A 21,890-nucleotide genomic window follows, 5' to 3' on the forward strand; every position below is an offset into this window, starting at 1 on the left:
GGGCATTCCTTCAGATCCACCAGAGGATTTTTTTTTTTTTTTTTTTCAAAATTCATTGAAATGTTGGCAAACACTTTTACATTCATACACATAAGGATTCTGATCCTCAAACAGAGGACATGGGACTTGTGGTATCGTAGACACATCCTCAGAACCTGTGGCATTACCTATTCACACGGTTCTTAATAACTTTCAAATGAAAATGTGGGAAACGCCCATTTCCAGCATTTCAACCGCCAGGAAGTTGGATTTGAAATTCAGAATGCAGAAATCCCCTAGTTTCAGAATCATTCAGCTACCTCATCAATTTGTGGTGGTTGGTATTTAAAAAAGCTGAGAAAACAAGATTGCCTTTACCAGGAGGAGAGTTGGTACTATCACCTTTTGGATAATTTTGGATAAAAGATGTTTCAGGGTACCATGCTGGCATCCCACATAGCAAATCATCAATTCTGCATGGTCCAATACATTCACAGCTGTATTCAGAACCTCAAGCCTTTCATCTGATCTGAGCTTGGAAGACCCCCTTTACACCTCGGCCTTTGTTGGACTTGGAAGAAGCTATCTGATATCTACTGTAGGTGGTGCATGAGTTGTTGGATATTCTCTGTTTGAAAAACAGGCTAAATGATGAATGCAGAGATTTGGGTGTTTTGTGAGGTATATCCATCAGGAGTGGTAATTACACAATATATGCAACACACGATAATATATGTACCAGCTAAGCTTTATTCCAACAATGCAGACTGGGCCAGATATTCAAACCTACGCACGGGCGTAGATTTGTGTGCGCAACCCGGCGCGCACAAATCTACGCCTGATTTTATAACATGCGTGCACAGCCGCGCGCATGTTATAAAATCCAGGGTCTGTGCTCGCAAAGGGGTGCACACTTGTGCTCCAAGCCCTAGGGGAGCCCCGATGGCTTTCCCCGTTCCCTCCGCTCCCCTGCCTCCCAGCCCTACCTAAATCCCCTCCCACCCCCCACCTTTGTTTTCGAATTTACGCCTGCCTCTGGGCAGGTGTAACTTGCGCCGGCCAGCGAACCTCTGGCACGGCCGGTGTGCTGGAGGCCTTGGTCCCGCTCCCTTTCTGCCCCTTTTTTCAAAGCCCCGGGACATATGCGCGTCCTGGGGCTTGTGCGTGCCGCCGAGCCTATGCAAAATAGGCTCGGCACGCGCAGGGACAGGTTTTCGGGGTTACATGCGTAACCCTTTGAAAATCTGCCCCACTATGTACATACTCATCTGAGGGGCCTATCTGCAGTATCTTTAAATGTAATCTTTTCCGAAAGTATAGCTTTTCTGTTTGACTGATTACTGTTATGTTTTTGCATTTATTTTTCATTTCTGGTCTTTGTGTATTTCCTTTTCATTAATTTTCTGGCCTTTTCTACCATAAGCACCCCAAGTTCTGTCCTTGATATGCAAGATATTTAAGGCAACACTTTTTTTTTTTTTTTTTTGGAATAATAATTTTTATTCAGTAAACAGTTGGTATACAACAAATTCACTTCCAACAGTAATGATGAACAATACTCACAGTAAATAAAAAAAGGCAACACTTTTTTATTCCCAAATGTAGTCCTGTTCTTTATGCTCTCTCACCCTCAAGATTTTCTTTACCTGTGATCCTCTCGATTCTTGTATGACTTTTTTTCTTTCTGTTGTCCCTTTTTTAATAAGAACATAAGAAATTGCCATGCTGGGTCAGACCAAGGGTCCATCAAGCCCAGCATCCTGTTTCCAACAGAGGCCAAACCAGGCCACAAGAATCTGGCAATTATTTATTTATTTATTTAAGGCTTTTCTATACCGGCATTAGTGTGCAAACATCATGTCGGTTTACATTGGAACTAAAAAAGGAGGAAAGGAAATACAATGAACAGGGGTGTGGGGAGGGGGACATAGCATAGGCTGCAGAGGAGATAAGGCAAGGAAGCAGACAGTAAACTGTGATGAACTATGTACAGTATGGAGTAAAAAATATAAATACATTATATACAGATGCAATTAATAGCAATGGCTATTCCCTAAGTAAACTTGATTAATAGCCTTTAATGGACTTCTCCGCCAAGAACTTATCCAAACCTTTTTTGAACCCAGCTACACTAACTGCACTAACCACATCCTCTGGCAACAAATTCCAGAGCTTTATTGTGCGTTGAGTGAAAGAATTTTCTCCGATTTAGTCTTAAATTGAGTGCCCCCTAGTCCTTCTATTATTCAAAAGTGTAAATAACCGATTCACATCTACTCGTTCAAGACCTCTCATGATCTTAAAGACCTCTATCATATCCCCCCTCAGCCGTCTCTTCTCCAAGCTGAACAGCCCTAACCTCTTCAGCTTTTCCTCATATGGGAGCTGTTCCATCCCCTTTATCATTTTGGTTGCCCTTCTCTGTACCTTCTCCATCGCAGCTATATCTTTTTTGAGATGTGGCAACCAGAATTGTACACAGTATTCAAGGTGCGGTCTTAAGGTCCTCGCTCTCTTTCAATTCTCCATCACATTTTCCACGAGGTTGGAGAAGGTGAGAAAAGATGGCAGTAAGGAAAACGGCTGCATACATACTTAACTATCTCTGTTGCTGTCTTTCCTGGCTTGTGTTCTCCAAGTTCTATGTAGAAGGTAGTATGCTTAAGAGAGAAGAGAAGCAGCTTCAGAGACAAAAGTGCTTTCTAATATGCATTATAGCTTGGATCTCATTTTTGTATGTGGGGATGAGAATTTGGGAGAGGGTGATTTATCTTATAGGGTGTAGAGGTAACCTCTGCAACTGTAGTTTTATTTCTTGTCTTTTTTTCTTTTAAAGATCGCTTTGGAGAAAAAATTCTTTGGCTGATATTTTGCATGCATTAAAATTGTCAGAGTTGCTTAGTGCAATTGTATTGCTTTTATTTGAGTAAATATTAATACATATTTAATCCATATAAGGTGGGCTGTTTCGAGTAAAATTTAATGTAACAAGATTTTTATGGATGCTTTTGGTTACTTTTTATGAGTTGGGAAAGACCTTATAAGCTTTAAGAGAATAGAGAAAAAATGGATCCCCTCCTGCCCCCTATCTTCACAGCATACTTTTGAAGTTTGTTAAAATAGGTGAGAAATGGAAACCGTCCTATTAAGATTTCTGTTCTCCTGCACTGTTTTCTTGAGCACAGCAAATTTCCATAAGTTGAGTAGTACTACATGTACATGGTTAGGTTCAATCATTTGTAGTAGTTTTTTGGACAGTGTAATTTAAATTGTATATCTAAAAAGGCTTAACTGCAAAGTTAGATTTTACTATTGTTGGACTATTTTTAAAAATACATTTTCAATAATGCATCTATTTTCCAAAGATATGCTCATTTTTCAAAAGTTAAATTATAGATCTTGTTGAAAGTTTGTGGAAAGATTTCTTCTTTCCCTGGCTTTGAAAAATGTAAATTGTTTGGGCTCAAATGTGGCTCATTTCAGGCCTCAGAACAGTAGAATTCCTGCAGACTCCTCTTCTGGATGCCACCCATTTTCTATTGTGGTTTGGACTTTTCTGGACTTCTGTTCCATGTAGCAAATGACTCACCACATCATGAGTAATACAAGTATTTTTTACTTTTGGTTCTTGGGTTAGCTGGGTCTTTTAATAACTCTTTACCAGCAAGAATCTACTTCCAAATAAGGGCATTCAATTTCAGATTAAAATCTGAAGTAAGGCTTGTAAAGAATACATATTAAGAAAATCACTTTCTAAAGTGTTTTGCCTGCACATGGAATGATTTAACCTTCAGTAGAATCCAGGAAGAGCTTGAGTGGAGAAGTGGTTAGAAGATTGAATTTTGGAACTAGGAGAACTCCTGGGATACAAGATTGACTTTTCTTTAGCTAGTCATTCTCAGGCCGATATGGTAAAAGTCGTGGGAGAGCAGACAGGCCACTCTCCTGTGCGCGTGATTCAGTATTTAAAAGAGGGCCCGCGGTAAAAAGAGGCGCTAGGGACACTAGTGCGTCCCTAGTGCCTCTTTTTTGACAGGAGCGGCGGCTGTCAGCGAGTTTGACAGCAGACGCTCAATTTTGCCGGCGTTTGTTCTCAAACTCGCTGACAGCCACGGGTTCGGAAACCGGACGCCAGCAAAATTGATCATCCGGTTTTTGAGCCGCGGGCTGATTTAAAATTTTTTTTTAATTTTAAAATTATTTTTTACTTTTGGGACCTCCCGACTTAATATCGCCATGATATTAAGTTGGAGGGTGCACAGAAAAGCAGTTTTTACTGCTTTTCTGTGCACTTTCCTGGTGCCAGCAGAAATTAATGCCTACCTTTTGGGTAGGTGCTAATTTCTGAAAGTGAATCGCGCGAGAATAACTAATAGGGCCATCAACATGCACCGGAGCGCACTGTACTGTATCGGCCTGTCTGTTTGCTCAAGTATGATTAAGTGATAGAAAAGGTTTTTCTGCTTCATTACCTTTTGGAAGTTTTCATACTAATCGGATGCTAAATACAAGCCATCCTTCTTGAGTGACTGCTTGTTTTTCTGAATTACTAAAATATATGGGTGTGAAAGAAGCTATATGACACCGAGGTGGAAGAAAGGTTCTATAGAAGGAGAAGATTCCTCTGTGGTCAGACTATGAATACAAAGTGCTTTTGTTAGAAATTAGTTTACTTGCAGTTGCAGTTTTGAATGTCTGGTAACAAGGTGGTGTATAAATGTTTGTTTGACCTGCAGTTTCTTCCTACTCCTTTTGGGTTTCCAGCTCAATTGGAACCAGGGCTGGGATTTGACGCCATAAGTCTCCCTTGAGAAATAACCATGGATTTTTCTCCCCTATTTTATAATTCTCTTCCAACATACCGTACTTTAGTTCAATTATTGCAGTGATGGTTCTCCCTCCTAAACCCTCCATCCCCCCAGATCTCCCTCCATCCCCCCAGATCTTAGACTGGAACCCTGCCTCTCAACCTTCAAGAAAAGACTAAAGACCTGGCTATTCACATAAGCATTCACGGACACCAATTGATTTAACACCTCAACTTCAACCCTCATCTTCATTTACACCATTGTTAACTATCTCTACTATCCTATTAATTAAGAACCCGTCCTTTCTAGTCACCCTGTTACATGTAACTGCCTTTTCCGCACCACTGTTCTAGTTTATGTTTTTTTATGCACTCCTGTTTTATGTGAACCAGCATGATGTGACTGCGGTCTCGAATGCCGGTATATAAAAACCCGAAATAAATAAATAAATAAACATTGCATGGGTCCTAAATCTTTTCACTAATTGTTCCTTCCTCTTGTGACCCAAAGCATCTGAGTATTGCTTCTATAGCATCCCTAGCCCTGGCTGAGCTGGGAATAGAACCCAGGCCCTTCCAGATGGCAATGTGCAGCGTTGACACTGAGCCAGAAGGTTGGTAGGGATTTTTTTTTTCTTACAGTGGGTATGCTGCTTAATTCTGTATATTTGCATTATGACAAAATTTAATTTAAATTGTAGTAGTTTATTTTATTTATAAAAGTGAGTAAAATAACTATTAATCTGTACGAAATGACTGAAGGCTTACTGAAAGTCACACTCATGAAAAGTATACATACAAAAAATTAAAATGAGTTAAGAAATATCACATTTTAGGATATTAATATTGTTTATAGATGCAAGCTTTTTGGAACTACTTGATCACAAATGAAAATGTGAACTGAACTAGTTTTCAGACTGGTACAGCTTATCAGTCCTGTGTATAATTTTAAAGGGCAATTTTCAAAGCCATTTACCTGGTCAAGTAGCAACTTTATCTAAAAAAAAAAAAAAAAAATTGCTGCCCTCTAGCCAACTAAAAGTAAATGCTGGGGCATATTTAGGTTAGGGGAAGAAAACTGCATATATGAACACAGAAGCTATTTAACTCCCTATCTCCGCCTGAACAAATGGCAGCTACAAAGTATGTGTATATTTTACTAGTCAGTTTTCAACGACAGTGATCTAATGTGGTGAGTTCCTAAAAGCCTCTGTTCACCTTTTTTGAAGTGGAAGAGGCAATTGGTGCTTCTGTTCAGAGATAGAAAAAGCAGTGTCCCCTAGTGGAATTGTGGGGGATAGTAGTACTATTAGCAGTAATTATTTAAAAAAAAAAAAAAAAAGTGGGATGGGGAGAATGGCATTGATAAGGATTGTGATGATAAATGGGTGAGAGGTAATGCTTCATTATGATGGTAAAACGGCTTGTTTTTCCTTTAGTACAGACAATTATCTTAATCTGTTTTATGGGTGAATATTGCAGGCCTGGTTTGTGTTTAGTCAGTTTGATACATGTAATGGTGGTAATATTGTCATTGGTGTACATTCTAGGATCAGTTGTGACTTACAATAAGAATCACAAGTCATACAATAGTATTTACTTAGCAGAGATGCAAATTCTTTTAACTAGTGAACAATATTCAGTCTTATAGATTTATTACATTGTAGTTGGATAGGTAGCAATTAGTTAATTTTCCCTCTTCCTTCTGGCAGATTTGTCATAGAATTGCATGATGTGTGATGAATTGGAAATTCTGAACAGAGAGATTGAGAGATTATTACACAGCAACATCGCAGTGGAAGGAGACACTCTAAGTCCTGAATCTCATCAGCCCTCAACCTCTGAATCCTGGAACCTGAGCATTATTTCAGGGAGAGAAGCACAGTACAAATTAGTGCAGGTACTTAATGCATTGTTATGGAGGGACTTTTTAACCTGGTGTCACAATATTCATTAGTTAATTTATCACAGTAGTGAAAATAGGTTATTAGTATTATTTATTTATTTGAGTTTTTTCTATACCGGCATTCACGGAGTTCGTATCATGTCGGTTTACATAAAACAAGGGGTGATCAATAAATTATAAACGTACATAACTATAACATGAGTATTAACAGAGTATTAACAGAGCTTATACATAGATTGTTTTTATCTTATAGTTTGTTAATAACATTTTCATAATTTTGTCCCCAAACTAGATGATCAGACAGAAAGATGAAACATAGAACATGATAGTAAATAAAGACCATACTCCTCATTCAGTCTGCTAATCCACATCTCCTACACGGCTTTATAGTCTCTTCTTTTCCCTCAGCGATCCACTGTGCTTGTTCCATTTTTTTCTTAAATTCTGATGATATTCTTGTCATCCCCACCCCTTCTGTAAGGAAATATTTCCTTAGAATACTCCTGAGTAAACATGTCTCCTTGTCCTAGAATCCTCTTTTCTGTTTAAAGAGGCCTGTGCATTTTACTATTCCTTGGGGATATTTTCTTCAGACTTTGCTTTTAAAAACATTTCCTTATCCTGTCAAATCAGTCCAGATGTGTGGGTATGTGCTGTCCTGTCAGCAGATAGGAGACAGAGAATAAGACTTCACTGGTGGAGCTAGGAAGCCTTTCAATATTTTCTCTGTTTTCAGCAGAAGGCACATGTCTGATCTGTTGGTGCAGGAGGCCAAAGGTTCTGTGGACACTTGAGGAAGAAGGCCTTTGGTCTGTTTTCCCAGGTGAGGTTGGCAGGGTTCGCTAGTCATGTGATGAGTATAATGCAGAGGCACTACCCCCACCGCTTCTCTTGGCACTTCTGTTACCCGGACGCTGCAGTGGTGAAGAACTTGATTGCAGCTAGCAGCATCATGTTCACCCCTCCTCCAAGGTATTGCCGGGGAGTAAGTGGGGCAGGTATTGCGCAGGCTGTAGAAGCTGGTGCTAGGGCAGTAAGGCTGTCTTTTGATTTGGTGTGTGATGGAGGGGATAGCGGGTTTGTGGGCCTAAAGTTCATGGAGCCTGTACAAATGTGGAGTGGAAGCAGGGAGACACCACCCCTATTTGGCTTGGGTCTGAATCCAGAGATTGTGTTGGGAGCAGTGATGGACTCCTCTTCTGACCCCGAATCTTCATTGGGAGAAGAGCAGCTATATTGGGACCTCAGCATGCCACTGAGGTTGGCTTTGCCAGCTAGTCCTGCCGTTCCTTCCAGGCCATCTGTTCCTCAAGACTTCCCTTTCTCTCTGGCTGGTTCTCTTCCCTGGTTTTCACCTGAATTTTATCTTTATGATGAACCAGGCTTACAGATCCATGAGGCATCTTTTGAGGGATGCCTTCCCTTCTGTACACTTGGTGGGTTTCCTGGACCTTTCCCCTGCTCTTCCTTCCTCCCTTTCTCCCAGGTGGGAGTCTGAGTAGGATGTGGAGGATTCCTTAGGCAGCTCATTCAGATCATTTTTAAGGGGGGGGGATATTGTCTCAGTTGACAACTAGGTCGAAGAAGTGTTCTATAGAAGGAGAAGATTCCTCTGTGGTCAGACTATTTAAGAAACAAGTTGCCAGTCTTGATCACTCAGGCCATGGCATCCCTGAAAATCTTGGATCTGGCATGGGAATCCAAATCCTCAGGAGAACCCATTTTGGTGGGCTTACATATGTAAGCTTCCACCAATCTATAAGGGATAAGACGTCGTGAGTGGGAGATACCTAATGCAGCCCTTTTAAGTTGGAGAAGACTATGGGAAAGCTTTATCCCCTGCCTAAAGAGGATAAAGAATCTGATAAGGTTTCCTAAGGTGGATGCGTTGGTTTCAGCAGTAACCCATAAAACCACAATTCCAGTGAAGCAGGTGACTGCGGTTAAGCATGCTCACGATAGAAAGACTGAGGCCCTTTTGAGATTTCTAGTCTCTTCTTATAGGCTTCAGTGGCTCTGTGGCTTGGGCTCTTCTGCACCTTGTTCTGCAGCTGCTGAAGGTGGGGAGTGAGTCAGCTCTGGGCTTACATAGCAAGTTTGTGTGCTTTCTTTATTTTCCTTTTATTTGGAAAGAAAAATGCATTACTCTGATTTAGGGGAGGTTGTTAAATGGGTATTTCCCCTCTATACTTTTCAAAATGTAATTAATTGACATATATACTCTGCTTCCCTTAGTGCTGCAAGATGTTTTCAAATATCTTCATTTAACAGGTTAAATTACTTGGAGCTTACTTAACTGGTCTTGAGGAGTTAGGTTATCAAATTACAGTATGTGAGATCATAGTGATGACTGGATGTGTGGTAGGAATGGATAATGCATATTTGTAAATGTTAAGTTGCTTAGATATATAGATATTGATAGTTTTAGATATGAAATGTATGAAAACACTTATGTTCTTGATTGTGGAGCTCTTGGTATGTCTTAGCATTCTCTTTGAGTAAGACATAAAGAGATCTAATTACTAGTGATACAGTCTGTGAAAGAAATCATTTCCTGCTGTACCAACTAGCTGGTTAAAGGATCAAAATAGTTATAGAACGATTAATTTTTTGCATTTATAGTTGGAAATGTGCAAGGCTTATTGTTTACATTTTTCTCTTGTTTTGTTTCTAATCATAAGATATGACTTATAATATTCATTAGTTATTTAATGCCATGGAGGATGTAGTATTAATGTCAAAACTGTTTCAGAGCAATAATATGGATAACAACATGGTTGACTAACAACCGGCTTCTAATAAATAGGGACAAATCAGATCCTATGGGTGAGCAGCCCACTATGACCTAATAACACCCCTCCATTTGTTCTGGACAGTATCGCCCTACACCCACAACATATTACTCCAACACTGCTCCAGCTTTAATGGTTGCATATGCAGTTTCAAATTCAATTCAAAATACTCTTTATTACAAATTGCTTAGTGTTAACTCTCTCATGCTCTGGATTTACTAACCAACACAAACCATTTGATCTCAACAAAGAGGCCGCCTTGAATTACCTTCAGTGAGAGTAGCATGGTTGGCTGTAACAAGAGACTATATTTTCCATGGCTGCACCCACCGTATGGAACACAATACCTAAAGCATTAAGACTTATGGAATATACAAAAAAAATTAAAGCTTTCCTTAAATCATTTCTGTTGGGTCTGGCTTTTGCATGACCTTTTGTTGATACATCTCTTGGCTCACAGATCAGTTGTTGACAATTTTTGTGAGTATTTATTGCCGAAGAGTGGTGATTATTTGTGTATTAAGTTTGATTTCTCACAGGATAAGCAGGATGGTAGTCTTCACATGTGTGTGACATCATCAGGATGGAGCCCAATCACGGAAAACTTGTCAAAGTTCCTAGAACTTTGACTGGCACGACTGAGCATATCCAGCAGGGTTCCCCCTTCAGTCTCTTTTTTTTTTTTTTTTCCCACGCAGTAGTAGCCTCGCATTTTTCCCTATCCTGGGGTCCCCCCACTGACCACCGTTGACGCCGGTAAGTTTATTTCTGTCGTTTTTTCGGTTGGTTCCCGGAGATTTCCTCTCACGGTATTCGACAGTCATCGACCGCACAACTGTTTTCCTTTTCAAAAATCATGGCCACCGGGTTCTGCAAGTGTCCCGAGTGCCCAAGAACTATGTCCATCACAGACCCGCATGATGTGTGTGTTCTGTGTCTTGGACCCGTTCATGACGTGCAACAGTGTACAAGCTGTTCACAAATGACTCCAAAAGGCCGTAGGGCCCGTTTGGAGAAGATGGAACTCCTTTTTAAGGTCTCTCCATAGACATCTACTAAACAGACATCGAGCCAAACCCCTCTATCCTCGAAGACTCCGTCGCCACCTAAGCCTAAACGGCAAAAATCCACCGGTGATGTCCCTTCACCTTCCTCTTCTCCGTCCAAAGCATCGACATGCTCATCTTCAATGCCAGACAAACAGCACACCGATCATTGGAGAAACATCGAAACCGTCATCGAAGTGTCTCCTTCGATGAAGGAATCGGAAAGCCATCGACATTGGTGACGGAGCCACCGACCAAAAAACCCTGAGGAGACGAGGCCCCTATCCCCATCTGGACTTGGGGCACCGAGGCGTTCCCCACTGCTATCAGTGCCGGGATCTGGAACTCCACCGCCACTGGTAGAGTCTCCGGCTATGCCTTCTGAGCCTCCACGCCCCCCATGCCGGCTTCTCGGGCAGAATTGGACAAGATTGTCCAAGAGGCGGTGTTTCACGCTTTAAGGTCTTTCCAGTCTCAACAGACACTGGCGCCGGTTCCCATGCCGATGCCCGATCCCAACAAAAGGTAGAAAGGGAGAAAACTTTGTACATTATATACATCATTGTCATTATCCATGGAGATTGTGTGATGATGGAGTTCAGGAGATCAAAATTTCTGGGGAGGAAAAGGAGGGAAGGGGCGGGGCAGGAAGAGGTAGTTATTGTGGGGGTCCAACTAGGCAGTAGATCTACATTGTATTTGCATCAGGGTAGGCCTGTTTGAACTTTTCCTCTAGGAACTTGTCCAAAGTTTTCCTCTAGGAACTTGTCCAAAGTTTTCCTCTAGGAACTTGTCCAAACTTTTCCTCTAGGAACTTGTCCAAACCTCTTTTTAAACACTGCTTTGACCTTGATTTCGTTCTCTGGCAACAGATTCCACAAGCTTGATAGTGTGTTGAGTGAAAAACTACTTTCTACGGTCTGTTTTGAATCTGTTGGTTGCTAGTTTCCTGGCGTGTCCCCTTGTTTTAGTATTATTTGAAAGGGTAAATAAGAGGAAGAGGGATTCAGTTTTGTTAGGAACTGGGGAACCTTTTGGGGAAGGGGGGAGTCTCTTCCGAAGGGATGGGCTCCACCTTAACCAGGGTGGAACCAGATTGCTGGCGCTAACCTTTAAAAAGGAGATAGAGCAGCTGACAGTCGCTCAGCAGCACATGGTTTGGAGAGAGGTATCTTCAAAGAATACTAATGATGCAGGGAAAGGACCTGCTCTCCAGGTGATGCATTATCCTTTCGCACTGAGGATATCTCCCGAAGGCCTACTGCCCAGGAGGGAAGGGTTAGGTCGGCCGTCATAGTTGGTGATTCGATTATTAGGAATGTAGATAGCTGGGTGGCTGGTGGGCGTGAGGATCGCCTGGTAACATGCCTACCTGGTGCGAAGGTGGCGGACCTCACGCGTCACCTAGATAGGATTTTAGACAGTGCTGGGAAGGAGCCGGCTGTCGTGGTACATGTGGGCACCAACGACATAGGAAAATGTGGGAGGGAGGTTCTGGAAGCCAAATTTAGGCTCTTAGGTAGAAAGCTTAAATCCAGAACCTCCAGGGTAACATTCTCTGAAATGCTCCCTGTTCCACGTGCAGGTCACCAGAGGCAGGCAGAGCTCCAGAGTTTCAATGCGTGGATGAGACGATGGTGCAAGGAAGAGGGATTCAGTTTTGTTAGGAACTGGGGAACCTTTTGGGGGAAGGGGGGAGTCTCTTCCGAAGGGATGGGCTGCACCTTAACCAGGGTGGAACCAGACTGCTGGCGCTAACCTTTAAAAAGGAGATAGAGCAGCTTTTAAACTAGAACAAAGGGGAAAGCCGACAGTCGCTCAGCAGCACATGGTTCGGAGAGAGGTATCTTTAAAGGATACTAGTGATGCATTAGAATTAGAGCATCCCGACAGTGAGGTTCCAATAATTAGAAAAGTAGTCCAAGTGCCTGTAACTAAAAACTCACCTGAGCTAAAAAATTCTAACTTATCCCTATCAATTAAAAAGCAGAATGAAAATACAAACAAAAAACAAACTTTGAAATGTTTGTATGCTAATGCCAGAAGTCTAAGAAGTAAGATGGGAGAATTAGAATGTATAGCAGTGAATTATGGCATAGACTTAATTGGCATCTCAGAGACATGCCATAGGTAGAAATCCCTTGTGTGTCGGGGAAGACTATAGTGATAGGAGTATACTACCATCCACCTGGTCAAGATGGTGAGACGGACAGTGAAATGCTAAGAGAAATTAGGGAAGCTAACCAAATTGGTAGTGCGGTAATAATGGGAGACTTCAATTACCAAACACCACTCGGGCTGGAACTGCACTTTCAATCAGAAATCCCAGACAAACAGCAAGTGCAGAGTAACTCGTTGGATCCAAAAATGTATTTAATTTACAACAATTCAAATGGCAACTCCACTGTCAAGTTTTATCGTATAATTCCAATCACAGGTAGGGGTCCTCCTACCTGTGATTGGAATTACCCCCAATTACCCCATTATTGACTAGGTAAATGTATCATCGAGACACGCTAGAGAGAGAACGTTCTTGGAAGGAATAAATGATAGCTTTATGGAGCAATTGAGGAACAGACGAGAGAGGGAGCAATTTTAGATCTAATTGTCTGGAGCACAGGATTTGGTGAGAGAGGTAACGGTAGTGGGGCTGCTTGGCAATAGTGATCATATGATCAAATTTGAATCAATGACTGGAAGAGGAACAGTATGCAAATCCACGGCTCTCGTGCTAAACTTTCAAAAGGGAAACTTTGATACAATGAGAAAAATTGTTATAAAAAAACTGAAAGGAGCAGCTACAAAAGCAAAAAGTGTACAAGAGGTGTGGTCATTGTTAAAAAAAAAAAAAAAAACCAAAAAAACAAACAAACCATTCTAGAAGCACAGTCCAGATGTATTCCACACATTAAGAAAGGTGGAAAGAAGGCAAAACGCTTACCGGCATGGTTAAAAGGGGAGGTGAAAGAAGCTATTTTAGCCAAAAGATCTTCATTCAAAAATTGGAAGAAGAATCCAACAGAAGAAAATAGGATAATGCATAAACGTTGACAAATTAAATGTAAGACATTGATAAGACAGGCTAAGAGAGAATTTGAAAAGAAGTTGGCCGTAAAGGCAAAAACTCACAGTAAAAACTTTAAAAAATATATCCGAAGCAGAAAGCCTGTGAGGGAGTCAGTTGGACCGTTAGATGATAGAGGGGTTAAAGGGGCACTTAGAGAAGATAAGGCCATCGCGGAAAGATTAAATGTTTTCTTTGCTTCTGTGTTTACTGAAGAGGATGTTGGGGAGGTACCCGTAATGGAGAAGGTTTTCATGGGTAATGATTCAGATGGACTGAATCAAATCACAGTGAACCTAGAAGATGTGGTAGACCTGAGTGACAAACTGAAGAGTAGTAAATCACCTGGACCGGATGGTATACACCCCAGAATTCTGAAGGAACTAAAAAATGAAACTTCAGACCTATTAGTAAAAATTTGTAACCTATCATTAAAATCATCTATTGTACCTTAAGACTGGAGGATAGGTAATGTAACCCCAATATTTAAAAAGGGCTCCAGGGACGATCCAGGAAACTACAGACCGGTTAGCCTGACTTCAGTGCCAGGAAAAATAGTGGAAAGTGTTCTAAACATCAAAATCACAGAACATAGAAAGACATGATTTAATGGAACAAAGTCAGCATGACTTTACCTAAGGCAAGTCTTGCCTCACAAATCTGCTTCATTTTTTTTGAAGGAGTTAATAAACATGTGGATAAAGGTGAACCGGTAGATGTAGTATACTTGGATTTTCAGAAGGCGTTTGACAAAGTTCCTCATGAGAGGCTTCTAGGAAAAGTAAAAAGTCATGGTATAAGTGGCGATGTCCTTTCGTGGATTGCAAACTGGCTAAAAGACGGGAAACAGAGAGTAGGATTAAATGGACAATTTTCTCAGTGGAAGGGAGTGGGCAGTGGAGTGCTTCAGAGATCTGTATTGGGACCCTTACTTTTTCAATATATTTATAAATGATCTGGAAAGAAATACGACGAGTGAGGTAATCAAATTTGCAGATGATACAAAATTGTTCAGAGTAGTTAAATCACAAGCAGATTGTGATAAATTGCAGGAAGACCTTGTGAGACTGGAAAATTGGGCATCAAAATGGTAGATGAAATTTAATGTGGATAAGTGCAAGGTGATGCATATAGGGAAAAATAACCCATGCTATAGTTACACAATGTTAGGTTCCATATTAGGTGCTACAACCCAAGAAAGAGATCTAGGCGTCATAGTGAATAACACATTGAAATCGTCGGTTCAGTGTGCTGCGGCAGTGAAAAAATCAAACAGAAAGTTGGGAATTAGAAAGGGAATGGTGAATAAAACGGAAAATGTCATAATGCCTCTGTATCGCTCCATGGTGAGACCGCACCTTGAATACTGTGTACAGTTTTGGTCGCCACATCTCAAAAAAGATATAAATCGATGGAGAAGGTACAGAGAAGGGGGACCAAAATGATAAAGGGGATGGAACAGCTCCCCTAGGAGGAAAGGCTGAAGAGGTTAGGGCTGTTCAGCTTGGAGAAGAGATGGCTGAGGGGGGATATGATAGAGGTGTTTAAGATCGAGGGGTCTAGAATGGGTAGATGTGAATCGGTTATTATTTCCCCTCTGTCATCTCTTTTCCAAGCTGAAGAGCCTTAGCCTTTGTAGCCTCTCATCATAGGAGAGAGGTTCTATCCACTCTATTATTTTTGTCACCCTTCTGTACTTTTTTTTAATTCCGCTACGTCTTTTTTGAAATGGGACAACCAGAACTGCACACAGTACTCAAGTTGCGGTTGCACCATGGCTCGATAACAGAGGCAATACATTTTCATTTTTATTTTCCATTCCTTTTCGGATTATTCCTAACATTCTATTTGCTTTTTTGACTGCTGCTACATACTGAGCAGAGGATTTCAATGTATTATTCACAAGGACTCCAAGGTCCTATTTCTGGGTAATGATTTCCAAAACAATGTACATGTGCCTGTAGTTGGGATTATTTTTCCCTATGTTCATCACATTGCTTTTCCACATTAAATTTAATCTGCCACTCAGTTGCCCAATCTCCTAGTGTCACCAGATCCTTCTGCAGCTCCTCGCAATCTGCTGCTGTTTTTAACAATTTTGAGTAATTTTGTGTTATCTGCAAATTTGATAACCTTGCTCATCGTTCCCTTTTCCAGGTCCATATACTGTATTTTTTGCCCCATAAGACGCACCTGACCATAAGACGTACCTAGGATTCAGAGCTGGGGGGGGGGGGGGGGAAATGGTGTGTTAAACTTGCTCTGTTCCCGGGCATCTGTGCGTCTTATGGAGCAAATTAGGGGAGGGGTATAACAATTTTTCTTTTGTCCCCATTTCGTTTTTAGGTCTGGGAGGACCATTTCTGTCCACTCCCCAGATCAGAAAACTTTTAGCATTCTCTTTGTTGGAAAAAAAAACCAAAGAACAACCCTCCCCCCCCCCCATACCAACCCTTTAAATTTAATTAACTATAACCCCCCACCCTCCTGACCTCCCCAAGACTTGCCAAAAGTCCCTGGTGGTCCAGCGGGGGTCCAGGAGCGATTTCCTGCACTTTGGCCGACGGCTGCCAGTATTCAAAATGGTGCTACGCAGCCGACGGCCAAAGTGCTCCGGGACCACCAGGGACTTTTGGCAAGTCTTGGGGGGGGGGGGGGTGTCAGGAGGGTGGGGGGATTGTAGTTAGTTTTTTGTTTTATTTTTTATATTCGCTCCATAAGACGCACAGACATTTCCCCCCCACTTATGGGGGAAAAAAGTGCGTCTTATGGAGCGAAAAATACGGTATATATCTATATATGCTACCAATTGTTCTATGTAAACGTTATACTACGATATATAATCACTGTTTCTTGTAAACCGATATGATGTGCGGAGCTGTGAGCCTTGCGGATTGATAGAGCTCTAAAAACAAAAAAAAACCCCAACCCTGGCTATTGCCTTGTAGAAAACTTCGGTTTTTTGGGTTATTTGCTTCAGATCTATCGCCGGGTCCCTCTCTGTGCCTCCCCGTAGTGTCCCTAGTCAGGGTTTCGGAGTTTGAGTAAGTTTCTTTTCGCGATTGTTTCCCCCAGTGGTGGTGCCTCTGTGCCCACTGGCCATCGACGCCCATCATCCTTGTCCATTCTTTCCCTTTTATTTCGCCTTGTCATGGCCACGTTCGGTTTTTGCCGGTGCCCAAGGTCCATGTCTCACCAATTCTAATGATGTTTGCTTCGCATGATGTCCGGGGTTGCCGCTTTTGCTTCCGGATGACCCCAAAGGAGAAGCGTATGCAAATCTACCTCATGCATGTGGATAGCCTGAAAACCTGGCCTGTTTGTGGCACTCGAGGACTGGAGTTCGCCATCACTGACAGAGATCACTATTCCATCTCTGTCGCCAGTGGATAGGGGCGCCAGAGACAGATCGCTGTCTATCTCTGGTCCGAAGATGCCGAATTCGTTGTTGGCCTTGGCACTGGGGAAGAACCAGGCTGAGCATGGAGGGAAGCCTAAAAAGCATCGGCACTGGTCCTCGTCGATGCACTGGCTTTTGCTGCGATGCTTCCGAAGCGCCCCGAAGCGAGGTCACCCATCCTCCATCGATGCCTGAGGTCCAGGACTGTCTCCACCAGTTCTGTGCCAGTCGCCAATCCCCCCCCCCCCCCCCACTCCCCTCACGGGTCTGAGGAAGATCTGGTCACCCCTCCTCCTTCCCAGTCAGTCTTGGCACTGGCGACGTTTGAGGAGGAGCTGAAGTGTTGAGTCCAGTTGGCAGTGGAGCGGACGCTGCAGGGTTTCAGGCCTGTGGCACAGACATCAACAGAGGCGGTGCCGCCTGTCCTCGTACCGCTTCTGAAGAAGCTCAGTGTGCTTATTGGTGCATAACCGACCCAGCTGGGGTCTATTTCTGGGACAGCACCAGGGCTTGGCGGGATACCAAGGTCTCCCCCTACTGATACAGTGGTTGTCGCCGGTTCCTCCATGAAGGAAGCTCCATCAAGGCAGGTGGATACCACGAGGCCTATAGTTCCCCGTCCAGTTCCATCGGTGCCTGCACCTCTGGATGTCAGCTGAGCATCTAAGGCCCCATCCCCCTAGGCCATATAGTGAGGATAAGGGCCCCTATGACCCCTGGGGGGATGATCAGACTGAGTCCTCTGAGGACTTGGATGGTCTCCCATCAGATCCTTCTCCTCCGGATGAGAGAAGGAGGTCTCTGCCTGAGGACCTAACTTTCCGCAGGGTTTGTGAGGTTGATGGCAGAGGCCATCCCATCCCAGCTTTTAACTGAAGATACTTGAGATCCTTCAGTTTGTGGAGCCTCCTAAAGAGATTGTGGAGGTCCCGGTTCATGAGATCCTTAAAGAGTTGCTGCTGAGGATTTGGGAACAACCCCTCATGGTGCCTCCCATTAATAAGAAGGTGGACGGGATTTACCGGATTCGATAAGTATCAGCTGCCTCACCAATCAGTGGCGGTGGTTGAATCCACCCTTGAGGGCCAAGCGCTCTCGGACCCATTCCTCGGCGCCCCTGGGGAAGTAGCAATGGACGCTCCTTGGGAGGAAGGTGTTCCAAGTTGCCATGCTTATTGCCCACATTGTTGCCTACCAGCTCTACATGAGCCAATACTTGAGAGACATCTGGAAGCAGGTGCAGGAGGTAGCTGAGCAGCTGCCTCAACAGCAGCAAGACACTCTGTCACTGGTACATAAAGGTCTGGATTGCGGGAAACACGAGGTCCATGTGATCTACGATGTTTTCGAGACTGCATTGAGAGTCTCTGCAGCGGGAATCATCACCTGCAGAATGGCTTGGCTGTGGGCCTCTGATCCAACCAGAAGTACAGGAACCACTTGCTGATGTGCTGTGTACAGGAGAGAATCTCTTCAGAGATAGGGTGAGGAACTCTGTGGCCCGACTCTTGAAACCCTCCAACAACTCTCCACCCGTACTCTGGACCTGTTGTCCTCCTCCAGGTGGCCATCGAGGCTGGGGCCAAGGAAGTCTTTCTTTTGCCAAAGGAAGCACTATCCTCTGCCTTGTTGTTTCCGTCAACACAATCAGAGCTCCCACAGCCGTCACAAGCAGCAGAGAGCTCCCAAGCACTAGCTGACTTCTCAGTCAAACCCAGGGACACGTTTTTTACTGGGCCCTAGGGAGCGTAAGCCAATTGCCCGTACCCAGCGTGATGGACCCTTTGGTTGGGGGCAGGCTGCGGTTCTTTGCGAACCAGTGGGTTGTGTCCATCAAGGGTACCAATTGAACCTATTGTGGGTGCTCTGCCAGATTGCTCTCCGTGCCCATGTTGGGGGCCGGTAATGCATCAGGAGGTACTACTTGTATGGAGCTCTCCTCCTTTTTAACAGCCAGAGCGGTCGAGCCTGTACCACCACGGCAAAGAGGACGGAGATTCTACTCCAGGTACTTCCTGATTCCAAAGAGAACAGGAGGACTCAGTCTCATCCTAGACCTGAGGGCCTTCTAACAAATTTCTAAAAAAAAAGAAAAGTTCAAGATTGTTTCCCCGTTTCCCTTTTGTAAAAAGGGTACTGGCTATGCTTCCTCGACCTAAAGACAAATACACCCATATAAAGATCTTCCCAGGTCACAGGAAGTATCTGATTCATAGTGGGAAAACAGCACTTCCAGTACCAGGTATTGCTGTTCGGGTTCACGTCCACCCCATGGGTCGTCACAAAATGCCTAGCTGTGGTGGCGGCATACCTCCATAGACTGGGAGTGCATGTTTTCCTGTATCTGGATGATTGGCTGGTCAAGAGCATAGCTCAAGCTGGTACCGCCACGTCCATGTGTTTGACTGTTCTTGTGCTGGAGTCACTAGGGTTTGTTCTCAGCCTCCCAAAGTCCCATCTCAGTCAGTTACCTCAATTGAACTTTATAGGAGCCCTATTAGACATGGCTCAGGCCAAGGCCTTTCTGATTTGCCAGAGGGCTGTCACCTTGGTGACCATTGTGGCAGAGGTTCAACAGAGCCAGCAGGTATCAGTATGGCACATATTGAGGCTATTGGGCCACATGGCTGCAACTGTCCATGCCACTCCCTTGGCACAATTGCAGATGTGTGGAACCCAATGGACCCTGAGGTCACAGTGGCGCCATGCCACTCGGAGCCTCAAGAATTGCATCTGAGCCACCCCGTCTCTCAGGGACTCCTCATCCTGGTAGTGGGTTCTTTCCAGTCTGGAACAGGGGATTTCCTTTTGGAATCTTCCCTACTCAAATTGTGCTAACCATAGATTCATCTACCCTGGAGTGGGGAGCTCATGTGAATGAGTTCGGTACCCAGGGCCTGTGGTCTGCTCAAGAACGTTCTTGTCAAATCAACTTTCTGGAGCTCAGGGTGATCAAGTACGCGCTGCAGGCTTTCAGAGATCTGCTTTCCAACAAAGTTGTCTTGATCCAGACTGTCAACCAAATAGCCATGTGGTATGTCAACGGGGGAGGCATGGGATTGTATCTCCTGTGTCAGGAAGTGGTTCAGATCTGGTCATGGGCCCTGTCTCGTGGGATGGTGCTCAGGGCTATATACCTGGCTGGGTTGGAGAACGTGGTAGTGGACAGGCTGAGTTGAGCCTTCAGACCCCCAGAGTGGTCCCTGGACCAGAGTGTAGTCAATCAGATATTCCGCCTCTGGGGGAGCCTGGATGTAGATGTGTTCGTGAGCTCCTGGAACAGGAAGGTACCTCTGTTCTGCTTGCAGTAGAGATCAGATGGCAAACCAGCCTCAGATGACCTGGCCCATCACTTGGGGCAAGGGTCTTCTTGTACATGTATCCTCCGATTTCCCTTAGTTGTGAAGACTGTCTTGAAGCTTCGCGAGGTCAGAGGGACTGAGTCTCATAGCCCCTCACTGGCCGAGACAGGTCTGATTTCCACTCCTGCAGTGGAATCAGTCTGGGGACTCAGATCTCATCACAGAAGATCAGGGCAGGCTGTGGCATCCCAACCTCCAGGCTCTATCGCTCACAGCCTGGATGTTGAGATGTTAATCCTGTAGCCGCTTGATCTTTCTGAGGATGTGTCTTGGGTCCTGGTGGCTTCTAGAAAGCCTTTCACTAGAAAGTCCTATGGACTCAAGTGTGTGTGTGGATGGGTGGGGAGGGGGAGTTCCTTGTGTGAGCAGAAGGCCCTAAATCCATTCTCCTGCCCCACACAAAATCTGCTTGATTACCTTCTACACCTAGCGGAGGCTGGCTTTAAAACGAACTCCATCAGTTTATCTTAGTGCAGTTGGTGCATACCATCATGGTGTAGATGGTACGCCCATTTCTGTACAGCTTATAGTTGTACGTTTCATCCGGGGCCTGCTTCAATTGAAGCCTCTCCTAAGGCCCTCCCGCTGTGTCTTGGGACCTCAGCATGGTTTTAGCTCAGCTGATGAAAGCTGCTTTTGTGGAAGTCCAATAAACCATTCTCCTATTAAACCACACCACAGATCTCGTGACCGACACACTTCCTCCTTGTTACAGAGCCCCTGGGCTTGCAGAACTCGCCAAGCCCCGCCTGGATGAAAATGCTGTGCATGTCATGTTACCTATACTCTTCCCGCCCCCCCTTTCCCAAAAGACAGATTGCTATCGAATGGCAAAAACATTTAATTCATGCCAGGTGTCCACCAAAGAAAGGAAAAGAAATACTTCCCTGCACAGAAAAACTAGCCCTGGTCAAGGTTAGGGATATGAGGGAATCAGACCACTGACTATCAGAATCTTCCTCACATCAGGGCACCGGCCACTAAGAATCATCGATTTTCCCCCCACCCCCGCTCACCCCTACTTGATCAGAAGGATACCACCAATGCAGGACCTAACACTCCTGGAAGCAATTTTTGCCTTCTATAAGACTGCAGGTTTGCTGGAGACCTGGGGGTCCGTTCAAGTGCTGAGGAGGAGGACTCTTTAGAAGATGAACAGATTCCGCTTGTGGAAGGGGATGACATGGTGATCCGCCTCTTTTGCAGCGATAAGTTGCCTAAGCTAATTGCCTGGGTTCTTAAATAACTGGGAGCAAGAAGGAATGGATCTCATATTGGAGGGGCTGAGGGGGTCCTGCGAAAGCTTTCTAATTTCACAGGACCATTAAAACTTAGTCCAGAGGGAGTGGAATGCTCTAGAGACAGGTATGTTGGTAGGAAGAGCTATGTCATTGCCAGAGGATGCCCTGGAACTTTTGAAGTTGTCCAGGTGGGATGCAGCAGTCTCAGCGGTGACTTAGAAAACTACAATTTCTGTGGAGGATGGTGCATCACTTTGGGATGCATAGTATTGGAAACTGGAGGTGCATTTGAA

The 21,890-nt window shown here is 44.0% G+C and overlaps 1 protein-coding gene across 9 annotated transcripts in view; it reads left to right on the plus strand.

The window, feature by feature from the left end:
* DIDO1 (death inducer-obliterator 1) overlaps positions 1-21,890 on the plus strand; it is a 286,952-nt gene that overhangs the window by 43,021 nt on the left and 222,041 nt on the right. For 5 of the 9 annotated variants that reach the window (XM_029613323.1, XM_029613325.1, XM_029613332.1 and 2 more), the window contains exon 2: positions 6,499-6,686. The exons of the other annotated variants lie outside the window; for them this stretch is intronic. In XM_029613323.1, coding sequence (XP_029469183.1) covers positions 6,516-6,686 — 171 coding nt within the window. In that variant the 5' untranslated portion in view covers positions 6,499-6,515. The remainder of the gene's footprint in view (positions 1-6,498; positions 6,687-21,890) is intronic. 9 annotated transcript variants of the gene reach the window in all.

The sequence above is a fragment of the Rhinatrema bivittatum genome, chromosome 8 (genome assembly GCF_901001135.1).
Source record: "Rhinatrema bivittatum chromosome 8, aRhiBiv1.1, whole genome shotgun sequence".
NCBI lineage: Eukaryota > Metazoa > Chordata > Amphibia > Gymnophiona > Rhinatrematidae > Rhinatrema > Rhinatrema bivittatum.